Below are 25,226 nucleotides of genomic sequence, written 5' to 3'. Positions count from 1 at the left end.
TTTTATTGCCTCATAGTCCAGATCACTTTCAGAGGGAAGCGAAGCAAACACATCCAGAGCTTTCCCTCACAGCCGTGGGGTTAGATATCATCCCCACTGTTCCTTAGGTAGATGGAACTGCCGGCAAACCTTTTCAAATCCCCTCAGGAACACATCCAGATCACCATCTTTCTCCAACATGGGGAAATGTTCCAAGCGGGGTTTGTGGTATCCTTGATCCTGCACATCACTGCGTGCAGATGAAGCATCCCCTCTCAGCCTCAGAACCTCCAGTTCATGCCTTCGCTGGGCCTCTCTTTCTGCTGTCTCTCTCTCTGCAGCTCGTATCTGTGCCTCTCTCTCTGCAGTTTGGTACTGGAGAAGCAGTTGGAGTTTCATATTGGCATCCACATTCCCAAGGGGCTGTAAGGCAGTCCGCATATAAGAGTCCAAGGCCTCATGTGGAGTACTGTCCTGATGGGGAGTAATGTTATATTCCCCAAGAGATATCAGTCCTTGGATGGCAGTTCCAGCTGCAGGACTTTGTCTCATGTCACTCAGCTCTTCTGCACGGGCATCATACTCCACAAGATCAGCAATAAGTTGTTCCTTGTTCTTTCCTGCAGTAGGGATGTCCTTTTCTTGGCACATTAGCTCCAGTGCAGGCTTTGACCTTTTTGGCAATATGCACGACATAGTACTGGATCTGTGAGAGATCATCATATACAATGGATCGTTCTTCATATAATTTGTAATTGTGCAGAGTTACTAATGTTCTAGTGACTAAGGTCCATTAATTGAAAAAGCAGAAAACCATTTAAGGGTATGTTCACACGGAAAATTTCCACCTGTACAAATTCAAGGGGGAGTTTCTCAGTGCATCAGGTACCACTGGCACTAGGATCGCACAGACCTGCACTGCACTGTTTGTTTTTTGTCATGAGTAGAGAAAAGATATGGGTGAGCAGACCATAGGCGCGCGCAGCCTATTGCATTAGGGTGTGCACCCTAAAGCACAAACTCACGCTGCGCGCATGCATATATATATATATATATATATATATATATATATATATATACAGTGGTCCCTCAACATACGATGGTAATTCGTTCCAAACGAGCCATCGTTTGTCGAATCCATCGTATGTTGAGGGATTCGTGCAATGTAAAATATAGGAAGCTGTTCTCACCTGTCCCCGCCGCTCGAGATGGTGTCCCCGCCGCTCCCAATGGTGACCCCGGGCCTCCGCTGGGCTCTCCGCTGTCTTCTCCGGTCCTCTGCTGTCTTCTCCGGTCCTCTTCAGTCTTCCGCAAGGCCTTACTGGGCCTGCGTAGCGACGTCATTACGCTGCTGCGTACGACATTCCTATTGGATGATGTGCGCAGCAGCGTATTGACGTCATCGGAGAGGGCCGAGAAGACACCGGAAGACCAGCGCTGGACCCGGAGGGCACCCCGGAGCATCGTGGAGGGGTAAGTAATACTTACCACACCACACGGGGAACATTAAGCTGCTATCCGGCAGCAGTTTAAGCATTTGGCGCTGCCGGATAGCACTTAATGCGATGGCCCCGACATAAAAAAGCATCGTATGTCGATGCTGACATCGACATGCGATGGCCTCTGAGAGGCCATCGTATGTCGATTTCATCATATGTCGGGGCCATCGTAGGTCGGGGGGTCACTGTACACACACACACACACACACAAATACACTCTTGCTTGCATGCACACATACATAAACATAAAAGTCCCTGCACATTAGTTTGGCAGTATAGTTCCCCCAAATTAGGTTGGCAGTATAGTTCCCCCACATTAGGTTGGCAGTATAGTTCCCCCAAATTAGGTTGCCAGTACAGTTCCCCCACATTAGGTTGGCAGTATAGTTCCCCCAAATTAGGTTGCCAGTACAGTTCCCCCACATTAGGTTGGAAGTACAGTTCCCCCATATTAGGTGCAGTACAGTTCCCCCATATTAGGTGCAGTACAGTTCCCCCACATTAGGTGTTGTACAGTTCCCCCCACATTAGGTGGAGTACAGTTCCCCCACATTAGGTGCAGTACAGTTCCCCCACATTAGGTGCAGTATACTTCCCCCACATTAGGTGCAGTATAATGTTCCCCCACATTAGGTGCAGTATAATGTTCCCCCACATTAGGTGCAGTATAGTTTTCCCACATTAGGTGCAGTACAGTTCCCCCACATTAGGTGCAGTGCAGTTCCCCCACATTAGGTGCAGTACAGTTCCCCCACATTAGGTGCAGTACAGTTCCCCCACATTAGGTGTAGTACAGTTCCCCCACATTAGGTGCAGTACAGTTCTCCCACATTAGGTGCAGCACAGTTCCCCCACATTAGGTGCAGTATAGTGCCCCCACATTAGGTGCAGTATACTTCCCCCACATTAGGTGCAGTATACTTCCTCCACATTAGGTGCAGTATAATGTTCCCCCACATTAGGTGCAGTATAGTTTCTCCACATTAGGTGCAGTACAGTTCCCCCACATTAGGTGCAGTATAGTTCCCCCACATTAGGTGCAGTATAGTCCCCCCACATTAGGTGCAGTACAGTTCCCCCACATTAGGTGTAGTACAGTTCCCCCATATTAGGCGCAGTACAGTTCTCCCACATTAGGTGCAGCACAGTTCCCCCACATTAGGTGCAGTATAATGTTCCCCCACATTAGGTGCAGTATAATGTTCCCCCACATTAGGTGCAGTATAGTTCCTCCACATTAGGTGCAGTACAGTTCCCCCACATTAGGTGCAGTACAGTTCCCCCACATTAAGTGCAGTACAGTTCCCCCACATTAGGTGTAATACAGTTCCCCCACATTAGGTGCAGTACAGTTCTCCCACATTAGGTGCAGCAAAGTTTCCCCACATTAGGTGCAGTATAGTTCCCCCACATTAGGTGCAGTATAGTTCCCCCACATTAGGTGCAGTATACTTCCCCCACATTAGGTGCAGTATACTTCCACCACATTAGGTGCAGTATAATGTTCCCCCACATTAGGTGCAGTATAATGTTCCCCCACATTAGGTGCAGTATAGTTTCTCCACATTAGGTGCAGTACAGTTCCCCCACATTAGGTGCAGTATAGTTCCCCCACATTAGGTGCAGTATAGTTCCCCACATTAGGTGCAGTATAGTTTCCCCACAGACATACAGCCTTCAGCCATATACAGTGTATGGCTGGAGGCTGTATGCCTATGTACTGCCCCACTTCAGCGTTCCGACCACTGCTCTTCCGGTCCGGCCTATAGACCATAGCAGTAGGTCCCGGGACTGGAGGAGCGGTGGTCGGAACACTGAAGATGAGGTGCTGCCATCTCGTTCTCCTCGTCGATGCTCCGCTCCTCCATTGCTATAGGCGCGCGCACGGGACGTCAGTGACATCCCTGCGTGCACTACCTCCCAGCGGCCCCTGCGTTTTTGAAGTTAATGCGGGGGCCGCCGCAGAAAGGTAACAGGGACATCCTTGCGTCCCGAAAAGATCTTTGTACAGGGGAATGTGACGGGGCCACCTGCGGGCCGTTCAGTGGCGGACGTGGATCCCCCCCTGGGCTTTATTAGGGTAGACCTATGATTGCAACAGTTGGAGAGCCGCAGGTTAGACACCCCGTGGTATATAGGATGAAAGGCAGCACTGGTCATTAAAGGGTTAACCACAATAGATGTTATAAACTATACACTGGTGTTTTCCAAGCAGGGTGCCTCCAGCTGTTGCAAAACTACAAATCCCAGCATGCCCGGACAGCCGAAGGCTGTCCGTGCATGCTGGGAGTTGTATTTTTGCAACAGCTGGAGGCACCCTGCTTGGCAAACACTGCTATACACATGGTGGGGAGCAGAAGGGCACACACTATTAGTTACCACTTGGTCAGCAGCTACCGGCTGCTTCTGTTATCCAAAAAGTTAAATGTCCGGTTCTCAAGGGGATGAAAAGTGAATTTAGCCCCAGACACGTCCTGCGCCATCTTCCTGCTTCTTCTATTCTATTCTATTGCCCATAGCAACCAATCAGATTGCTTCTTTCATTTTTAACAAGGCTTCTGCAAAATGAAAGAAGCCATCTGATTGGTTGCTATCGGCCACTCAGCAACCTTTCCTTTGGACAGGTTTTGATAAATCTCCCCCCTAGTCCCTATACACTCCTGCAATATAAATCATGGTGAAGCACTCCCTGCTCAAATCAAATGTCAGGCTTCCCTGTCTCTTCCCTGCAGCCGGTGCCTGCCACAGTGACACAATTCTGTGGGGCTGGTATGCAAATTTTTCCAGGGCTGGTTTTTAGCCCCAGTCCGGCCCTGCATGCCACACCTCCCTCAAATACAGGCTAACACATTAGCCTTTAAACTTATGCACAGAATAAAGACATGTCTTTTTTGTTTTTTTTACCGTAAAGTACACTGCAAAGAAACAAACAACCAGCCAAAAGTTGGACTACACCAATTTTTTTAAATTTCCACTCCACAATTTTTTTTTTTACATTCTGCCGTACATTTTGGGGTTAAATACATGACGTAATTACAAAGTAAAACTGGTCCTGCAAGAAACAAGCCATCACATGGGGACTGTAAATGAAAAAAGGAAAGACTTATGGCTATTGGAATGCGAGGAGCAAAAATTTAAATTGACTCAGTCATTAAGGCTTTAAAGGGTACTTCTCATCAAAAAAACTTTTTATATATTATAGATTAATGTATGTAGAGTAACTTCACAATTGCATGTTATTAAAAAATATGCTTCTTTCTATTTAATTTTCCACTTTGAAGAAATGACCACTAGGGGTCTCCCTACCAGTCCTGGCAGCAAGCATTTCAGACTCATGCTGGAGTCCTAAACACTACGAGCTGCCAGTCTGCTTTGTTCGCAAAGGAGAACACTCAGAGCTGCCAGCCTGCTTTGTTCACAGCCTGTTTGGCTGTGAACAAAGCAGGCTGGCAGCTTTGAGTGTTTAGGACTCCAGCATGAGTCAGAAATGCTTGCTGACAGGACTGATCGGGAAAAATACAATAGAAAGAAGCATATTTTTCATTAACATGCTATTGGAAAGTTATTCAACATTCATTAATCTAAAATATATCAAAAGTTTATTTGATGAGAGGTACCCTTTAACTAATTGATTGCTTTTAACTGGAATATCCCTTTAAGGCTGGACAGACTTTTTCATTAAAGGGAAAAGAAAAGATCAGATATAGGTAGATGAGCTTTCAGACTGTGCTCCTTTCTATCTGAATAATCTGGGTGCTGGTACACAACAGAAGGCGCCTCTCAATCACAGAAGCTAAGACACTTGTACATTTTTGTATACTGTATTCTATATACCGTATATACTCGATAGCCGACCCGAATGTAAGCCGAGGCCCCTAATTTCACCCCAAAAACCCAGGAAAAGTTATTGACTCGACTATAAGCCTAGGGTGGGAAATACATCATTTAGTTTTCTACTCACCTCCCCTCGGTGGGAAGGAAGGGTGAGCTGGTCCGGGCCATCTATGCTGCAGGGACCGTCCGGTGGGGAGGGTTAGTCATTCCAGGCTGTCCATCTTCACCGGGAGGCCCTCTTCTCCGCTCCGGGCCGGCCCCGGACTAGTAACGTTGCCTTGGCACAGGGACGTTCATGCGCAGGGACATCACGGATGTGAGTAGAAAACTAAAGGGGGTCTGGATGATGACGAAGGCCGCAGTGGTCTTCAGCCTGCAGACCTCCAGATGTTTCAAAACTACAACTCCCAGCATGCCCGGACAGCCGATGGCTGTCCGGGCATGCTGGGAGTTGTAGTTTTGCAACATCTGGAGGTCCGCAGGTTGAAGACCACTGAGAAGGGATTGACAGGTGGAGAGTTCACTCCAGTATAAGCCGAGGAGGGGCGTTTTCAGCACGAAAAATCATGCTGAAAAACTCGGCTTATACTCGAGTATATACGGTACTTGCTTTAGTTGCAATTTTCTTGTCATTTACTAAATAAACAGTTTCTATTCGCTTCGATGTTGTTTATTTGGACATTTTTGTTTATGAAATCTTTGAATCCACTGTAACAGTTATGTGCCCTTTTTCATGCATCCCCCGAGAGACTGTTTATTTAGCGCTTTCTTACTTATATGTTTACCTTTTAACTAAACTTTCCCTAATCCCCCTCCCCATCTGTCCCTGATGCTAACTATCTCTATCCCTGTATTTATTTAAATGTAAAACCCCGTTTAAATACCTTTTTAAAAGAATCTCAGGTAGCTCAGTGTTGAGCAGTGTGCGAGGGCAGGAAATGGGCGTGGCCCGGCAGGCGCGACGTCATCTGAAGCCTGGCTGGCCGGCTCCTGCCCATCTTCCTGTATGCTCGCGCGCTGCAATGATTGAGAAGGGGAGATGCAGGAGGTGGGGATATTTAAATTACGCGCACCGCGTGCGCACAAGCACTGTGCTCGCTCTCTACCTGTTTCATATACAGCTGAGGACGCGCATTCCGGACCACACTGGACCACGCTGCCAAGCCAGCAGTGGTCCGTACGTGCCCAACGTGAGGGGGGTAAATTATTCCTGGACCATGTAGGGTGGCACCTAGTGGCCAGGATTTCAAATGTAAATTAAAGTGTGAAAGAGAGATTTTTTTTTAAATGACATTAAAAAAATTATTAAATGACAATTAAAAAAATTATGTTTAATGAGAGTACCCATTTAAGCAATATTTTCTAGTTCCATGAAGAATGAGAGATCCCAGGATTGGTGGTAAACAAATTACCCAGAGCGCAAAGAGTCTGGCTTACAGTAATAAGATGCTTCATGGTCTTTGTCATTGTTATAATAACAACAGCACAATTGAGTTCCAAATAATAGTAGTTTAACGGTAGAATGGCCACTACACCATAGAGCTCCATGCAGACTCTCTAGGCAATTTTGGTCAAACACGTGTGTAGGGCAAACATATGCTGACCGCACGCCAAGTGAATGAATGAAAGTGAGTAAAAATTAGATCATAATACACGATTTCTTTGGAAAATTCTTCCGGATTTATTCCCTTTTTACATATTGCACTTCGAATCGTCTCGGAAAGACTTCATAATAGCATATTTAGCAGCAGAATTTGACAGCATAAACTGTAGTTCCACCAGTCATGGTACAACGTTTCAGGGGGGGACCCCCTTATTCAGGCGCAAACGGGTGATAAAGGGTTGTAAAAAAATCCCATTGACATCAATGGGATTATTTTACAGATGTTTGCAACCCCTTTAAAAATTATCAAACGAATTGCAGAATGGGCATTTATTAACGGGGCAGATGGCCGTGTGAACGATCCCTAAGAATACCACTGTATGTGCAGGGAGGGAGAAGGAGGTACGGCAGTTAGGTCTATGTATATGTGTGATCATGTGTATGCAGCAGAGCTGAGTGTGTGATTGTGTATGCAGCATAGCTGAGTGTGTGATTGTGTGTATGCAGCAGAGTTGAGTGTGTGATCAGGTGTATGAGGCAGAGCTGAGTGTGTGCGTGCTCATGCTTACACATAATCACACATTCAGCTCTGCTCCGTACACATGTCACACACTTATTTCTGCTACATGTACATGATCACACACTCTCTGGTACATGTACACAGTGTTTACTTACCAGGGTGCGTCCAGCTTTTGAAAAACTGCAACTCCCAGCATGCCAAGTTTTGCAACACTTGGTGGCATTCTCATTGGTAAACACAGATATAGAAGTAAGGGGACAGATTGTTCAGCAAAATTACATCTTTTTTTGAACACAGACATTCTGTGTACTTTATAAAGATTTATGATTTTACTATTGTGCAGAGTTTTGTTTGGCGCACACTGCTGCTCCGGCTATGTGAGCAGTGTACATGGGGAAACCCCACAGTTCTGTGGAGTGTGAGGTAGAGAAGGAGTGCACGGTAGAGCGAGGGGGGGGGGGCATTTCTATATTTGCACAAAATTTATCAAAGGACATGCACAACTTTTGTAAATTTTGAGCAACATCGTAAATTAGACAAGCAGTGTAAAGGGGTAGATCTGTGTCTACAATAGACACATAAGGATAAAATGTCCCCCAATGTCTTTTGCGGAACTATACAAAGGTTCTACAATTCTACCATATACTAAACCTCGCCTAGAAAACCCCTTTTTTTTTGTAAATCATGATGCTTCCCTTTAGCACATATATATTGGTCGGTGCATTGGTAGGTGCATTGAAACCCTGTACTCCCCACTCCCCCCCCCCCCCCCCCCATTTGATGCCTCATCTAAAAGTACAGCCAGCATAATGACAACAGCACAGGAGATGCTGAAGTGTTATAAATTAAAGGGGTACTCCGGTGCTTAGACATCTTATCCCCTACCGTGATCTTGCACCCCATTTGTAATCAGTCCCCGGAGTGTGTTCGCTCCGGGACTGATTACCGGCGACTACAGGGCGGGCAGCATGTGACGTCACGCTCCCGTGTGATGTCACGCTCCGCCCCTCAATGCAAGCCTACGGGAGGGGGCATGATAGCTGTCACGCCCCATCCCGTAGGCTTGCATTGAGGGGCGGAGTTTGACATCACACGGGGGCGTGAAGTCACACGCTGCCCGCCCTGTAGTCGCCGGTAATCAGTCCGGAAGCGAACATGCTGATTACAAACGGGGTGCCGCGTGCAAGATCACGGGGGTCCCCAGCGGCGGGACTCCCGCGATCAGGCATCTTATCCCCTATCCTTTGGATAGGGGATAAGATGTCTAAGCACCAGAGTACCCCTTTAAGAAACAATTACATGTAATTGTTTTTGTTGTTTTTGTAGTTTTTCTTCCTGTGGCACTCTACACAGTGGAGATTTTGCATGCAACATAGCAAACGAGTTGGTAAAAAAATCCCTATATTTATCATATTCCAATTATAGGTACAACTTACAACTTTACAGTTTGTTGGTCATCGGATTGGCCCCTCTGAAAGATTTGTATTCACCCAACTAAGCAGGTATAGGGAAGTATCTGATCTTATTTACCCTTCTTCACTTAGTATTGTGTGTCCTTTTTACAAATGGAGGCCTTATGTGTATGGGTTAGGTTAGGTGTAGAATGTCACACCTTAGCAAGACCTCCACCTTTAGCCAGATCCATGACAGCTTCCTATATGAGAAATAAACCTGGAATTATATTCTTAGTTGTTCCAAAAACATTTGAAATTCTTCCTTTTAGTATGTCTTTCATCCCAGCTACCGATCTGCTTAAACCCCAAGATACCAGTTACATCTAACAAAGGATTTATGGTAGAAGACAACTAGCTAAAGATAAACATTGAATATTTCCTCAGTAAAATTAACAAATATATGTTAGAAACATATCTATCTGACTCTGGATGACATGTTCTGGAGGATGAACATTGTGTGTATTGTAAGCAATGGTCATATCCCAAGCATCAACTACAGCAACAGGAAGATTTCTGAAAACGTCTTTCACTATTACATTTTGGATATAACCATAAAAGTCACTGAATCTCTCTACATCATTACTTTCCTCTCTAGTATTTTCGGTTTTGATGATGACTTTTGTATCGGGACTCCTCAAAAAGAGACGATTTAAAGCTTTCTGTACATTAAGAATTCTCTTAATGAAAAGCTGGACTGGGAAAAGTCTGAAGTGTTGACCCAAACAGATGGCAATGACAAAATTGGGGCCTCCGGATAGTCGGTCGATCTGCTCATGGACATAAGCATCATCTTTGATCAAGTAGGAAGAATGTGCAACAATTGGATGACTGTGCTTTTTCCACTGTAAATGAATATTTCTTTCTTGATCTACAGCTACCATCAGTGTCTCCATTCCAGCTCTGTGTAGATTGAAGGTCTTGAGACCTGTTGAAAGAGGTAGTACACAGAAATATTACTACAATACTGAAATACTACTGTCAAATTGGAAGAGAAGTATATTGGCTTCGGTACAATGTCAGGGATTTGCCAAAGGCCAAGCTGGATTATGATGAATGCAAAAGAAGCAAGTGCCTCAGGGCCTCTATTACACTTAAGCTTCCGCTATGCTTGTAGTGTATATTGTGGTGCTGTGTTTTTATTTTAAAGCTTAATAATTGAGTACTAAGACATCGTACCTGCATATAAATCATGTACTTTCCAACAAATGGGATGTGATATTTTTAGACATAGATGCAGTGAAGAAGGATGACGGATCAACAGCTCTCTGCTTCACGATTCCTCTTACAGTCATCACACAATTTTAGACCCACAGCCCATGGGCCACAAGGATGCTGCTATCTCTACAGTGGCCAGTGGGATCATAAGATGCCTGCCAGAAGCAGAGGAGACATTTTAACTGTATAGGAGCATGGGGGCACTATTACTTTATGGGGAAAAGAAGGCATAATAACTGCATAGGGGCACAAGGGGCACTATTACTATATGGAGTGCACAGGAGTAATTATTACTATTACCATTACTGGATAGGGGTTAAGGGGTCACTATTACTTTATGGAGAAAACAAGGCATTATAACTGTATCTATATATCATAATAGTGCCCTTGTTACCTTATACAGCAGCATTGTTAATGAGTGGGTATAATGTTGGGGCGTTTTTTGTAAATGAGATAAAAGTGGGGCATTATTATTGAGTGGGGGCACATTGGGTGCATTATTAGTGAGGACATCTGCAGAGACTAATCACATTTCGATAAAGTCTTCATGGCTATCTGAGTCAGAGAAGAGAAGAGAAAAAACTACTCTGAACAGAGAAGGCATAACCTCTGAGTCACTGGATGTACCGTATTTATCGGGGTTTACCACGCACCGGCATATAAGACGCACCCTCATTTTACCAAGGATATTTGGGTAAAATTTTTTTTTACCCAAATATCCTTGATAAAATGAGGGTGCATGTGCATGTGTGTATAACGCCGAGCGCTCCGGGTCCCTGCTCCTCCCCGGAGTGCTCGCGGCGTTCTCCTGTCTGCAGCGCCCCGGTCAGACCCGCTGACCGGGAGCGCTACACTGTTACTGCCGGCGGGAATGTGATCCGCTTGGCGGGATGCGCCTGCCCGCGGGTCACATCCCAATCTTCTCACCTGTCCCGTTCCCCGGCTGTCACGTCCCGACACGCGCGGCCCCGCTCTCTAGGGCGTGCGCGCGCCGGCTCTCTGAAATTTAAAGGGCCAGTGCACCACTAATTGGTGCCTGGCCCAATCAGTTGTCAATCACTCCCATTCTATACAAAACCACTTCCCCTTCCTGTCCTTGCCGGATCTTGTTGCCCTAGTGCCCTGAGAAAGCATTTTGTGTATCCCAAGCCTGTGTATCCAGACCCTTGCCGTTGCCCCTGACTACGACTCTTTGCTGCCTGCCCTGACCTTCTGCTACGTCCGACCTTGCTCTTGCCTTGTCCCTGTGTACTGCGCCTGTCTCAGCTGTCAGTGAGGTTGAGTCGCTATCGGGTGCAACGACCTGGGGGTTACCTGCTGCTGCAAGTCCATCCCGCTTTGCGGCGGGCTCTGGTGAAAACCAGTAACCCCTTAGATTCTGTTCCCCTGGTACGGCCCACGCCATCACCTCACTGACGCAGAGGATCCACCTCCAGTGTCCTCTCTGCATTCCAGTCCGGATCCTGACAGTAGATCCGGCCATGGATCCCGCTGAGGTCCCGCTGCCTAATGTCGCTGACCTAACCACCGTGGTCGCCCAGCAATCACAGCAGATTGCGCAACAAGGACAGCAGCTGACTCAACTGACCGTTACGCTGCAACAGCTTCTGCCGCAACTACAGCAACCATCCCCTCCGCCAGCTCCTGCATCTCCTATGCAGCGAGTGGCTGCTCCCAGCTTCCGCCTGTCTCTACCGGACAAGTTTAATGGGGACTCTAAACAGTGCCGTGAATTCCTGTCCCAGTGTTCCCTACACCTGGACCAATTCCCTACTGAACGGTCTAAGGTGGCTTTCGTGGTCAGTCCCTGTCTGGAAAGGCCTTGTCATGGGCCACACCGCTTTGGGACCGCAACGATCTCGCCACTGCTACTATCCAGTCCTTCTTCTCTGAAGTTCGTAGTGTTTTTGAGGAGCCAGCCCGGGCCTCCTCAGCCGAGACTGCTTTGCTGAACCTCGTCCAAGGGAGTTCTTCTGTGGGTGAATACGCCATCCAGTTCCGCACCCTCGCCTCAGAGCTATTCTGGAATAATGAGGCCCTCTGCGCGACCTTCAAGAAAGGCTTATCCAGTAACATAAAAGACGTCCTGGCCGCACGAGAAATTCCTGCTAATCTGTCAGAACTAATCCATTTGGCCACCCGCATCGACATGCGTTTCTTGGAAAGACGCCAGGAACTTCGTCAGGAAAAGGATCTTGTTCGCCTCCAGGCGTTTTTTCTCCCAGGCTCCTGTCTTCCAACGTCCTTTGCAATCTGTTCCTATGCCTTCCGCCGAGGAGGCTATGCAAGTGGATCGGTCTCGCTTGACCCTACAAGAGAGGATTCGCCGCCGAAACAAGAATTTGTGCCTGTACTGTGCTAGGACCGAACATTTCCTAAAAGACTGTCCTATCCGCCCTCTGTGTCAGGAGAAACGCACGCACCTAGTTCACAAGGGTGAAACAACACTTGGTGTGAATTCTGCCTCTCCACGTCTGACTGTACCTGTGCGGATTTCTCCTTCCGCCAACTCCTCCTTCTCAGCAGTGGCCTTCTTGGACTCAGGTTCTGCAGGAAACTTTATCTTGGCTTCTTTTGTTAATAGGTTCAGTATTCCAGTAACCCGTCTCGTCAAGCCGCTCTTTATCTCTTCTGTAAACAGAGAGAAATTGGACTGCACTGTGCGCTACCGCACTGAACCCCTGCCCATGAGCATTTAATTTTTCGTTCTGCCTAACTGCACCTTTGAAGTTCTTCTCGGCTTGCCGTGGCTCCAGCGTCAGGCTCCTACCCTCGACTGGACCACCGGGGAGATCAGAAGTTGGGGTCCTTCTTGTCACAAGGGATGTCTCACATCTGCTTCAACTAGTCAAACCCCTGTGGCTTCATCTTTACCAGGCCTTCCCAAGGCTTACCAGAACTATTCAAATGTATTCTGCAAAAAGCAAGCAGAGGTCTTACCTCCTCATCGACCTTATGATTGTCCCATTGACCTTCTTCCTGGTACCACTCCGCTCCGTGGCAGGATTTACCCTCTCTCAGCCCCAGAGACTCAAGCCATGTCGGAGTATACCCAGGAGAACCTAAAGAGAGGTTTTATTCAGAAATCCTCATCCCCTGCTGGAGCTGGGTTCTTCTTTGTTTCCAAAAAGGATGGATCCTTACGCCCATGTATTGACTACCGCGGTTTAAACAAGATTATCATCAAAAACCGCTATCCCCTGCCTTTGATCTCCGAACTCTTTGACCGTCTACGCGGAGCAAGTATCTTCACCAAACTGGACTTAAGGGGCGCGTATAATCTTATTCGCATCCGTAAAGGTGATGAGTGGGAAACCGCTTCCAATACCAGAGATGGACATTTTGAATATCTAGTTATGCCCTTTGGGCTCTGCAACGCCCCTGCAGTCTTTCAGGACTTTGTTAATGAGATCTTTCGGGACTTATTGTATACCTGTGTTGTGGTCTACTTGGATGACATCTTGATTTTTTCCTCTAACTTAGAGGAACACCGTAGTCATGTCCGACAAATGCTCCAAAGACTCAGTGAAAACAACCTGTACGCTAAATTTGAAAAATGTCTCTTTGAATGCAACAGTCTTCCTAGTCTCTGGCCAAGGGCTTCAAATGGATCCAGATAAACTGTCGGTGGTTTTGGATTGGCCACGCCCTTCCGGACTCCGTGCTATCCAACGCTTCCTGGGATTCGCCAACTATTATCGACAGTTTATTCCTGTCAGGGTCCGGACTAGCGGCTGGTGAAGACATTGGAGGTGGATCCCCTGTACCAGAGAGGCGATGACGCGGGCCGTACTGGGGAATCGGTTCTAAGCAGTTACTGGTGTTCACCAGAGCCCGCTGCAAAGCAGGATGGACTTGCTGCGGCAGTAACTACCAGGTCGTGTTCCCCAGTAGCGACTCGACCTCTCTGGCAGCTGAGACTGGCGCGGTACACAAGGACTAGACAGAGGCGAGGTCAGATGTAGCAGAAGGTCAGGGCAGGCATCGAGGTTCGTAGTCAGGGGCAACAGCAGAAGGTCTAGGTACACAGGCTTGGGACACACTTAAACGCTTTCTCAGGGCACAAGGCAACAAGATCCGGCAAGGAGAGGAAGGGGAAGTGGGTTTTTATAGGTTAGGGAGTGATTGGAAGTGATTGGGCCACTTTGAGCCGTGCCTCGGATCGCGTCCCCTCCTGGGACCAGAGAGCATCGCTCGCGGTCGGCAATGCCGACCGGAGTGTTGCAGTCAGAGGAACGCCATGAGCGCTCACTTCTCAACCATTGTGGCCCCTATTGTTGCTCTGACCAGGAAGAATGCTAATCCAAAGTCCTGGCCTCCACAAGCGGATGAGGCCTTCAATCGTCTCAAAGCTGCCTTCGCCTCTGCTCCAGTTCTGTTCAGAGCTGATCCGTTGAAACCATTCTTCTTGGAAGTTGACGCTTCCTCAGTCGGAGCTGGAGCCATACTTCCGCAAAAAAATGCTACCGGACGTAACATTACTTGTGTTTTTTTCTCAAAGACTTTCTCTCCGGCAGTAAAGAACTACTCTATTGGAGATCGTGAACTTCTGGCCATCAAGTTAGCACTCGAGGAGTGGAGACATCTATTGGAGGGTTCCAAACATCCCATTGTCATTTACATGGACCACAAGAATTTGTCTTACCTCCAGTCCGCTCAGAGTCTGAATCCTCGCCAGGCTAGATGGTCATTGTTTTTTGCCCGCTTCAACTTTGAGATACACTTCCGTCCCGCTGACAAGAATGTCAGAGCTGATGCCCTTTCTCGTTCCTCTGATGCCTCCGAGTATGAAGCCCCTCTGCTGCATATCTTTCCACCTGGGTGCCTGGTCTCCTCTGCTCCAGCCTCACTGGGGCAAACCCCCCCTGGAAAGACTTTTGTGCCTTCGCCTCAGGATCCTCAAATGGGGGCATTCTTCTCACCTGGCTGGTCATGCTGGCTTTAAAAAGTCCATTCAGCTAATCTCCCGTCTGTATTGGTGGCCTACACTGGAGGGTGACGTTACTGATTTTGTTCGGGCTTGTACTGTTTGTGCCCAGGATAAAACCCCTCGCCAGAAGCCTGCTGGACTCCTCCATCCATTGCCTGTCCCTGAGAAACCATGGTACCAAATTGCCATGGATTTCATTACAGATCTTCCCGTATCCCATGGCAACACCGTTATCTGGGTGGTCGTTGATCGTTTTTCCAAAATGGCCCACTTCATTCCGCTTCCAGGCCTTCCTTCTGCGCCCCAGTTGGCGAAGCAATTTTTTCTGCTGATTTTTCGTCTTCACGGGCTTCCCATGCATATCGTCTCGGATAGAGGCATTCAATTTGTGTCAAAATTTTGGAGAGCTCTCTATAATGAATTAAAGATCAAATTAAATTTCTCGTCCTCCTATCACCCCCAATCCAATGGACAAGTGGAAAGAGTAAACCAGATTCTTGGTGACTACTTGCGACATTTTGTCTCCTCCGGGCCAAGATGATTGGGTCGATCTTCTGCCCTGGGCTGAATTTTCGTACAATTTCAAAAATTCTGAATCCTCTGCCAAATCTCCATTCTTTGTGGTGTAGGGACGTCACTCTCTGCCCCCCCTCCCCATTCCCACTTCTTCTGTAGTTCCTGCCGTGGATGAAGTAACCCGGGACTTCTCCGCTATCTGGAAGAAGACTCAAAAGTCGCTCCTACTGGCCACGTCTCGAATGAAGAGACATGCAGACAAAAAGAGAAGAACTCCTCCTGTCTTTCTCCCTGGGGACAAAGTGTGGCTCTCTGACAAATACATACGCTTTTGTGTCCCTAGCTACAAGTTGTGTCCTCGCTACCTCGGTCCTTTTAAAATCAAGAATCAAATTAATTCTGTCTTACAAACTTCATCTTCCTTCTTCTCTTCGCATTCCTAACTCCTTCCATGTGTCTCTTCTCAAACCTCTTGTGCTTAACCGCTTTTCTCCCAAGGTTACTGTTCCCACTCCTGTTTCTAGCTCCTCTGATGTCTTCGCTGTTAAAGAGATCCTTGCCTCCAAGATCGTCTGAGGTAAAATATTTTTTTTTAATTGATTAGGAGAATTGTGGCCCTGAAGAGAGGTCCTGGGAACCTGAGGCCAACATTTTTGACAAGGAGCTTGTCCGCAGATTCCTGGGCTCCAAAAAGAGGGGGAGACCTAAGGGGGGTGGGGTACTGTTACGCCGAGTGCTCCGAGTCCCTGCTCCTCCCCGGAGCGCTCGCGGCATTCTCCTGTCTGCAGCGCCCCGGTCAGACCCGCTGCCCGGGAGCGCTGCACTGTTACTGCCGGCGGGTCGCATCCCAATCCTCTCACCTGTCCCGTTCCCCGGCTGTCACGTCCCGGAGCGCGCGGCCCCGCTCTCTAGGGCGCACGCACGCTGGCTCTCTGAAATTTAAAGGGCCAGTGCCTGGCCCAATCAGTTGTCAATCACTCCCATTCTATAAAAAACCACTTCCCCTTCCTGTCCTTGCCGGATCTTGTTGCCCTAGTGCCCTGAGAAAGCGTTTTGTGTATCCCAAGCCTGTGTATCCAGACCCTTGCCGTTGCCCCTGACTACGACCCTTTGCTGCCTGCCCTGACCTTCTGCTACAGCCGACCTTGCTCTTGCCTTGTCCCTGTGTACCGCGCCTGTCAGTGAGGTTGTCAGCTGTCAGTGAGGTTGAGTGGCTATCAGGTGGAACGACCTGGGGGCTACCTGCCGCTGCAAGTCCATCCCGCTTTGCGGCGGGCTCTGGTGAAAACCAGTAACCCCTTAGATTCCGTTCCCCTGGTACGGCCCATGCCATCACCTCACTGACACAGAGGATCCCCCTCCAGTGTCCTCTCTGCATTCCAGTCCGGATCCTGAAAATGTGTATACCCCCCCTGGCTATCGGCGCCGCTTCTCTCCCCCTGGCTATCGGCGCCGCTGCCCCATTGCCTCCCTCATCCCCAGTTTTATAATTACCTGTTGCGGGGGTCGGGTCTGCGCTGCTTCTGGCTCCGGTGTGTCGTCTCCTGTGTCGTTACTATGCACTGCGAGGCACAATGACGAGTGACGTATGTGACATCACTCGTCATTGCGTAGGGCAGCGCATAGCAACGACACAGGAGACGCCACACCGGAGCCAGAAGCAGCGCGGACCTGACCCCGGCAACAGGTAATTATAAAACCGGGGATGAGGGAGGCAATGGGGCAGCGGCGCCAGCAATGGGGGAGAGAAGCGGCGGCAGCAGGGCTCTAGACCCCAGGAAAGGCAGGGGCAGAGAAGCGGGCAGCGATGGCCTCTCTCCCCCTGTCTTTCCTGGGGGCTTCTGCAGGATTCAGAAAAACGGGAATGGGGGAGGCAATGGGGCAGCGGCGCCGGCAGTCTCTGGACCCCAGGATAGGCAGGGGTAGAGAATCGGGCAGCGACGGCAGGTCTCTGGGCCTGCAAAAGCAGCTGCAGTTCATTGATTTAAAGCGCCCGCTAAATACGGTAATTGTAATCACTTTTACGGGCTGCCAACCTTCTATATAATACAAGTATGTACAACTATATGGGCACTGTATGGGGGTAATAATGGTTATTTTGGCCTTTGAAGCATACTCAGTCTCGTGACCAAGATCTTTTTAGATTCTTGCAATGCACCTGCTCCAAACTGTACCTTTTAAAGTGTCAGTTTCCCTTTAATTGACAATTATATATACTATGCAAATCCATTGTGAAATTTATTATGACTCGGCAGTTACCTTTAAAGGTATGTACTAGATATGTACTCCATTGTCGTATGGTTGAATCTCCCATGAAGTAGATCATTTTGTCCCTTAAACATTTGTACTTGTGCTCAAGAGAACTAAAGTTGAAGATGCTACAAAACACAGGTTTCCATCTATTTTGTAGCACAAAACCGCTGGGAAAGGGAGACTCTATTCCAATCTTACAGTGTTCCAGAGTCAATGAAGAGGACACTAGTGGAATGATAAGACAAAAACATCAACGGGCATTCAACAAGACATTAACACCATAAAAATGCATTCATATTAGGATTTTACATATACATATATTTTTTTAGATACAGAAAATGTGGCCAGGCCATTAAAACAGGAAGCCCATTGGGTGTGACCAGTAGTCAAAGTAGCACCCAAAGGGTGCATTCCTCAGTTATAAGTTGAGAAAGAAGAATAAAAGACTGTGTCCACAAGGTGCTATCTCCAGATGAAGGAATAAAAAATGAGGAGAATCCTCTTACTTCAATAAAAACTTGTTTATTAAATAAACAAAAATAAAATAACAGACTACATCAAAGCAAGACGCGTTTCAGGTGTTGTACCACCCTTCCTCAGTTTCAGATGAGTTGAGTGTGATAGGCATAGGGGCCCTCTTTATAGTCCCAAACATAGGGTGCCAAAATTGGGGTGTGTGGTCACTGAGCAGCAGCTTGTCACATCCAAATATAGAAATGAAGGTGCAAAACGATACATACAATATGTTAAAAGTAAGCATATTATGCTAATAACCTAATGGATAAAAGAAAATAGTGTGAAAATCAATAATAAAAGGTTAAATGTTGCAGACCAGCGGTGGGTACATGCAAAAAAAAATCCGCGTCATGACTTGGAAGATAAAAACCATACTTCAATTGGGGACCAGACTTAAATCCGCCATGAATATAAAAAAGATTTAAAAAACATACAAGATGTAACACAATAAGTAGCATGAATAAAGAATCATGTCAGCAAAAAGTTTAGACAGATAGAACAATGCATTAATATTGATGTCCAGGATCGCGCTGTGTGATCTGAATTAGGTGAATGGCTGAGAGGGGATCACGTGGTGAGATAAGCCAGTCGGCTTAAAGCAAACACAGAGCACGTGTGGCGGCTCATAGTAAACACAAGCGTGTGTAGCGCTGATAGCGGAGATGCAGCTGTCTTTACTGTAAAAGTGAATGGTGTGTATCTGGTGCATACGGATGTTGCACCAGCGCCTGGTTACTATCGGAAACCACACATCGCTGCAGGTTGCCAGTGGACGGCCGCCAGGGGAGTTGAGCGACTCGTCACTTCTTCTGTGTACCATGGATCTAAAGTCTACTCATCTGTCTAAAAGGAACCTCATGTTCAAAGACCTTGTACTTAATCACAAAGTGGACACTGTACCCATTAAGAGGCCCGACAAAGGTTATACCCACCCATCTTTAGAATTAAAGAAGATGAAAGACCTTTTCTTTGAATTTGAGAATTTATCAAAAACTGAGATTCAACATCAACAAGACAGCTCTGTTTTGAATGTTTATCTGACTGAAAAGATATTACGTAGGGGCTTATGGCTTAGAATTATGCCTCTCCATTTGTTCTAATACCCTGATTGAGATTTTGCGGGAGAAAAGGGTAGAATTGGTGGAGAAAGTGTCCAATAAAATAGATGAGTGTATTACCAAACTCACTGATTATAAAACCCTCCCTGAGGACAAGGGGTGGGACAAGGGAATTAAACAAAAATTTAAAAAAGAGTTGTTAACCAACAAACTTCACAAACTAAACCGTGACAGAATTGATTATCAAACAGGGAATGTAAAATTTTGCCTTAAACAAGAAAACACCTCTTACAAATCAGGATCCACAGGAGGGGTATCACATACCCCAACCACTCACTCCAAAAACAGGAGACATACTAAGAGCTATAAACACAAGAGTCACAAGAATCAATACTTCAGAAGCATTCCTCAGCATACCCCTGTAGGGTCTCCTCCACACACCTCTCATCCTAACCCCCAGAGGTTCGCTACACATGCCACCAAGTCACCACATGACCATTATCCAAACCTCAACCCTCTCATGACCACAGTTACCAAGGCTGGACTCCCCCCTCCTGTCCAGACGGGGTCCCTCACCGAACAACTTCCTACAAGAACAGCAAAATATTCCATTACCACCACAGCGGAGATCCATTCGCTTCCACCTTCACCTGCAGATATTACCCACTCCACCATAACCAGGTCGGACATACCACAGGAACTTTTGGAATTTGTGAGAAATAACAATGAATCCTCTCTACCCGCAGGGAGATTCAGCGTGATAGAAGAATGAAATTAATCAATTGAAGATTCTCTCATCACGGTACAAAAGACTCTTTCACCTGTATCCTCCCATTCCAATTCTCCTACCATACAGGAACTATTCTCTACACCACATACTGGGCCTTCAGAACTTTCAGTCACCCGATCATCTCCCACTCACACCTCTTTCTGTGACAATGTATCTTTTTTTAGGGCTACCCCCGAGCATCGCATCCGTCCCTAGAAACCATACATGTTGCAGCACCACTGGGTTTAAAAAGAAAAGGAAGAGAGGATGCAGAGGAGGGTCACATAAGAAACTACAAGAACAAAAGAAGACAAATAACAGAATAGATACCGTCGCTTATTGCCTCAATACTGTTAACATTTTCAACCTGTCCAAACGCTCTCTATAACTAGTCAGTCTATTGGAGAAAGGTCTATCCTTTTACCAGTCTAACAGATCCAACAGCTTAGATCTGTTCTTAGACGCTAACAATTACATCCGTAAACTTACACTCCAGAGACATTTCAATATGTCTGCTAAATCTCTCACAACCACTACAAATACCACATCTGACAGTTCGAATTCAAAGGAATATACCACCACCTTGGATCCTCCCTCCTATGCCTTCTCACCTTAAACCCAAGTCTAATTTCTACCCTTTACACCATGGAGGTAACTGCTTAGAAACATTCTCCACAGCTATTATGTCTGACTTTGAAACATTATGTTCTACAAAAACCAATTACCCCCAAAATTTTACAAAATCCCTGTCAGATGACAAAAGCATTGTCATCAAGGCAGCAGACAAAAGGGGGTATTGTTCTGCTTAATAGAGAAGATTATATCACAGAGGCCGACCATTTATTATCAGAAAAATATATATATATACTATATACCTATAAATCTATATACCTTTAGGCCATAACCCTACCAATCAATATTATTCAGAACTAAAATTACTACTACAGGATGGTTTTGAAAAGGGGGTTTTAACCAAGCAAGAACTCAAATATATTTTGATCTTGGAACCCGATACACCCCTTTTATTATTACCATCCGAAGGTCTACAAAAATATTAAGAAACCTCCCGGACGTCCTATAATCTCAGGTATTGATTCATTGACTTCAAATTTATCCCAGTATATTGATATTATTCTTCAAAAATAAATCATTAATCTTCCGTCTTACACTAGAGATACCGCTGATTTCATCAACACTATCCTCAGTATCCCTTGGAAACCACACTATATATTTTAACCATGGACATCACTTCATTATATACGATCATTGACTATGAACTGGGTATTGCAGCCGTATCACACTTTCTCAACTCAGACCCCAATATGTCCCCTGCTCAACAATCCTTCATCTTAGATGGAATATGTTTCATCTTGCATCACAACTATTTCAAATTCATATATATAAACAGGAATGTGGTACAGCAATGGGTCTCATTTTGCGCCCAGTCTGGCAAATCTGTTCATGGGCCTGTATGAGGAGAATGCTATATATCCCCACCCATTATTTCCCAGATGTATTTCATATAACAGGTACATTGATGACATTTTTATCGTCTGGGATGGTTCTAGAGAAGAGCTTAATACCTTCAACGATGACCTGAAAACCAATGAATGGAGCTTGGAGTTCACCCATCACATTTTTAAAAACAATGCAGAATTCTTGGATGTCATTGTGTTTCACGAGGACAACCAAATATCCACAAAAACGTACTTCAAAAAGGTGGACAGTAATAGCTATTTGGACTATACAAGTTCACATTACAGCAAATGGATAAAAAATTTTCCTTTCAGTCAATTCAAAAGGATAAAGCATAATTGTACTAATAAAAAATACTTTATCACTCAAACTAACATTCTGGCAGACAGATTTAATAAGAAAGGTTATCCCAAGGCACTCATTTCCAATGGCCGCAAGAAAGCTCTGGCCCTAGGTCAAAAAGTCTGCCTATTGCCCAGTAACAAAGAGAACAAGGACACAACCTTTAAATGTAACTTTACTACCAATTACAGTAGCGACCATAAGTCTATCAAATCTATCCTGGCAAGACACTGGAATATTCTATTACTCGATCCATACCTCAAAAATGTTATTCCGACTAAACCAAATATTGCCTTTCGGAGATCAAAGACTGAAAAATATTATCACTCCAAGTAGACTGTCGGCCCCTTTGGGCGCTTTTAGGTGCAACGTCACAACATGCAAATGTTGCTCGAATATTGCACATGGCACAAAGCACTTTGAAATTGAAATTCAATTGAAATTGAACTTCATGGGGGATTCCTTCCCAATGCAATCTTTTATCAATTGTGGAACTATTTATGTTATATATTTGTTGAAGTGGCCCTGTGGCTCACAGTACGTAGGCCGCACAATACAAACGTTACGTTGCCGCATTAATAAACATTGTGCAAATGTTAACAGGCTCACAATTGTGATTTTAATGCCTTTAATCTGCTTCCCATTGAACACATATCAAAAGATACCAGTCAACGGTTCAGCTCTCTCAGGAAATGAGAGAACTATTGGATTCACCGTTTTAAAACATCAGTTCCATTGGGTTTAAATGAATCTATTGAAAATGTATTGTGATTCATTCAATATGTGTTATCAGGTTTCACCTTCTCGCTTCTTATTCTGTCCATCTACTTCTATCTATATTGTATATTTATTTATTATTTGTTTATTATTTATTTTTATTATTTTTATATTTATTTTTATATTTATTTTTATTTTTACTTTTCGTTTCATTTTATTTTTATTTTCATTTTTACTTTATTTTTTTCATTATTTTTTTATTTTTATTATTTTTTACATTTTTTTCTTGTTATTTTATTTATCCTTACATTTCCATCTGCATTTCCACCCTTTTCTCTGTCCGCTTTCCCATTCCCCCCTTTTTTCTCCCCCCTTTTTTCTCCCTCCCTTTCTCTCCCACTCCTGCTTATGGTTCACTTAAATTCAATCTATTCAGTCTGTTTCTCTGCTCTATATTCTAATTCCCTTTCAATGTACCTCACCAGCATCATCCTCATATACTAAGTGGCCCTCCCCCCCTCCTTCCCCCTCCATTCACTTTCACAGTAAAGACAACTGCATCTCCGCTATCAGCGCTACACACCCTTATGTTTACCATGAACTGGTTTACTTTAAAGGGGTACTCCAACCCTAGACATCTTATGCCCTATCCAAAGAATAGGGGATAAGATGTCTGATCGCGGGGGTCCCGCCGCTGGGAACCCCAGCATTATTGCATGTGGCACCCACCTGTTTTTTCACCGGAACCGCTGGAGGGTCTGAGTCGCGACTACGGGAATGGAAGTCCATGACGTCAGGACTCCACCCCGTGTGACATCACGCCCCCTCCCATAGACTTGCATTGAGGGGACAGAAGTGACGTCACACGAGGGCGGAGTCCTGACATCACAGACTTCCGTTCCTGTAGTCGCGACTCAGACCCTCCAGCGGTTCCGGTGAAAAAATAGGTGGGTACCGCATGCAATAATGCGGGGGTCCCCAGTGGCGGGACCCCCGCGATCAGACATCTTATCCCCTATCCTTTGGATAGGGGATAAGATGTCTAGGGTGGGAGTACCCCTTTAAGCCGACTGGCTCATCTCACCACATGATCCCCTCTCAATGCCGCTCACCTAATTCAGATCGCACAGCGCGATCCTGGACATCAATATTAGTGCATTGTTCTATCTGTCTAAACTTTCTGCTGACATGATTCTTTATTCATGCTATTTATTGTGTTACATCTTATATGTTTTATATATTTTTTTTTACATTCTGGGCGGATTTAAGCCTGGTCCCCAATTGAACTATGGTTTTTATGTTCCGAGTCATGACCCAGATGTTTTTTCCATGTACCCACTGCTGGTCTGCAACATTTAACTTTTTAGAATTGATTTTAACACTATTTTTTTTTTTTTACCATTAGGTTATTACCATTATATGCTTACTTTTAACATATTGTATGTATCGTTTTGCACCTTCATTTCTATATTTGGATGTGACAAGCTGCTGCTCAGTGACCACACCCCCCAATTTTGGCACCCTATGTTTGGGACTATGCCCCTATGCCTATCACACTCCACTCATCTGAAACTGAGGAAGGGTGGTACAACACCCGAAACACGTCTTGATTTGATGTAGTCTGTTATTTTTGTTTATTTAATAAACAAGTTTTTATTGAAGTAAGAGGATTCTTCTCATTTTTTATTCCTTCATCTGGAGATAGCGCCTAGTGGGGACAGTCTTTTATCCTTCTTTCTCTACTTATTCCTTACCGGTCCCATGCAGCTGTCACCGGTTGAATCCCAGATGGCTTGCAAGTCTCCTAGAGTACCCCAACTACAGGGGTGATACGCTTAACCTCAAGGCTACATCCAGGTGAGAGTCCCATCACAGACCCTCACAGACAGCCACTTGGATCCACAGAATTAGACGAGGCACTGTCCTCAGATTTTGTTTGTTCTTTCCTTTCAGTTATAAGTTGATAGTAAATGATGCTTTGGAATGCTAAATATTTGAAGGCATTGTGTAAGTGATTGTGTAAGTGTAAAAACATTAAATCAAAGTTAAATGACTAGTACAGTGTCATGGATAAGTTTTAGTGTCGCGGGAAGGTCCAAGCACTGGGCCCCCTGCGATCGTCTGCTTGGAGCCCCGGAGCTCTAGCAGAGGAGCGCATCATGACCCCCACCCGAAGTGGAGGCCGCCACACCCCCCTCCATAAAGCTCTATGGGAGAACCAAAGATTGCTGAACGACTCTCCCATAGAGCTATATGGAGGGGGGCATGGCGGCCTCCATTTCAGGCGGGGGTCATGATTCACTCCTGTGCTAGAGCTCCGGGGCTCCAAACAGGAGATCACAGGGGGCCCCAGCGCTTGGACCACCCCCCCCCCCCCCCCCCCCGCGCGATCTAAAACTCCTTCGGTTAGGGGATAGGATTTTATTCATGATACTATTCCATTAAGTGGTCCTTGATGGATTCTGGTCTTTTTTCAACCTTATGAACTATGTTACTATGCAAATTCAATGGTGGAAATTCAATGGTGGAACAACCAGTCTAAGGA

The 25,226-nt window shown here is 45.9% G+C and overlaps 1 protein-coding gene across 1 annotated transcript in view; it reads right to left on the bottom strand.

Annotated features, from left to right (window-relative positions):
- Nucleotides 1-8,908: 8,908 nt before the first annotated feature.
- LOC130296690 (NXPE family member 1-like) overlaps nucleotides 8,909-25,226 on the bottom strand; it is a 29,006-nt gene continuing 12,688 nt past the window's right edge. The window contains exons 3-4 of the mRNA XM_056548514.1: nucleotides 17,810-18,028; nucleotides 8,909-9,814 (exon numbers count right to left, since the gene is read on the bottom strand). Of these exons, the coding sequence (XP_056404489.1) occupies nucleotides 9,279-9,814; nucleotides 17,810-18,028 (755 nt within the window). The 3' untranslated portion in view covers nucleotides 8,909-9,278. The remainder of the gene's footprint in view (nucleotides 9,815-17,809; nucleotides 18,029-25,226) is intronic.

This window comes from Hyla sarda, chromosome 12 (assembly GCF_029499605.1).
Source record: "Hyla sarda isolate aHylSar1 chromosome 12, aHylSar1.hap1, whole genome shotgun sequence".
NCBI lineage: Eukaryota > Metazoa > Chordata > Amphibia > Anura > Hylidae > Hyla > Hyla sarda.
The sequence above is the reverse complement of the archived record's forward strand: the minus strand, read 5'-3'. Positions and strand labels throughout refer to the sequence as shown.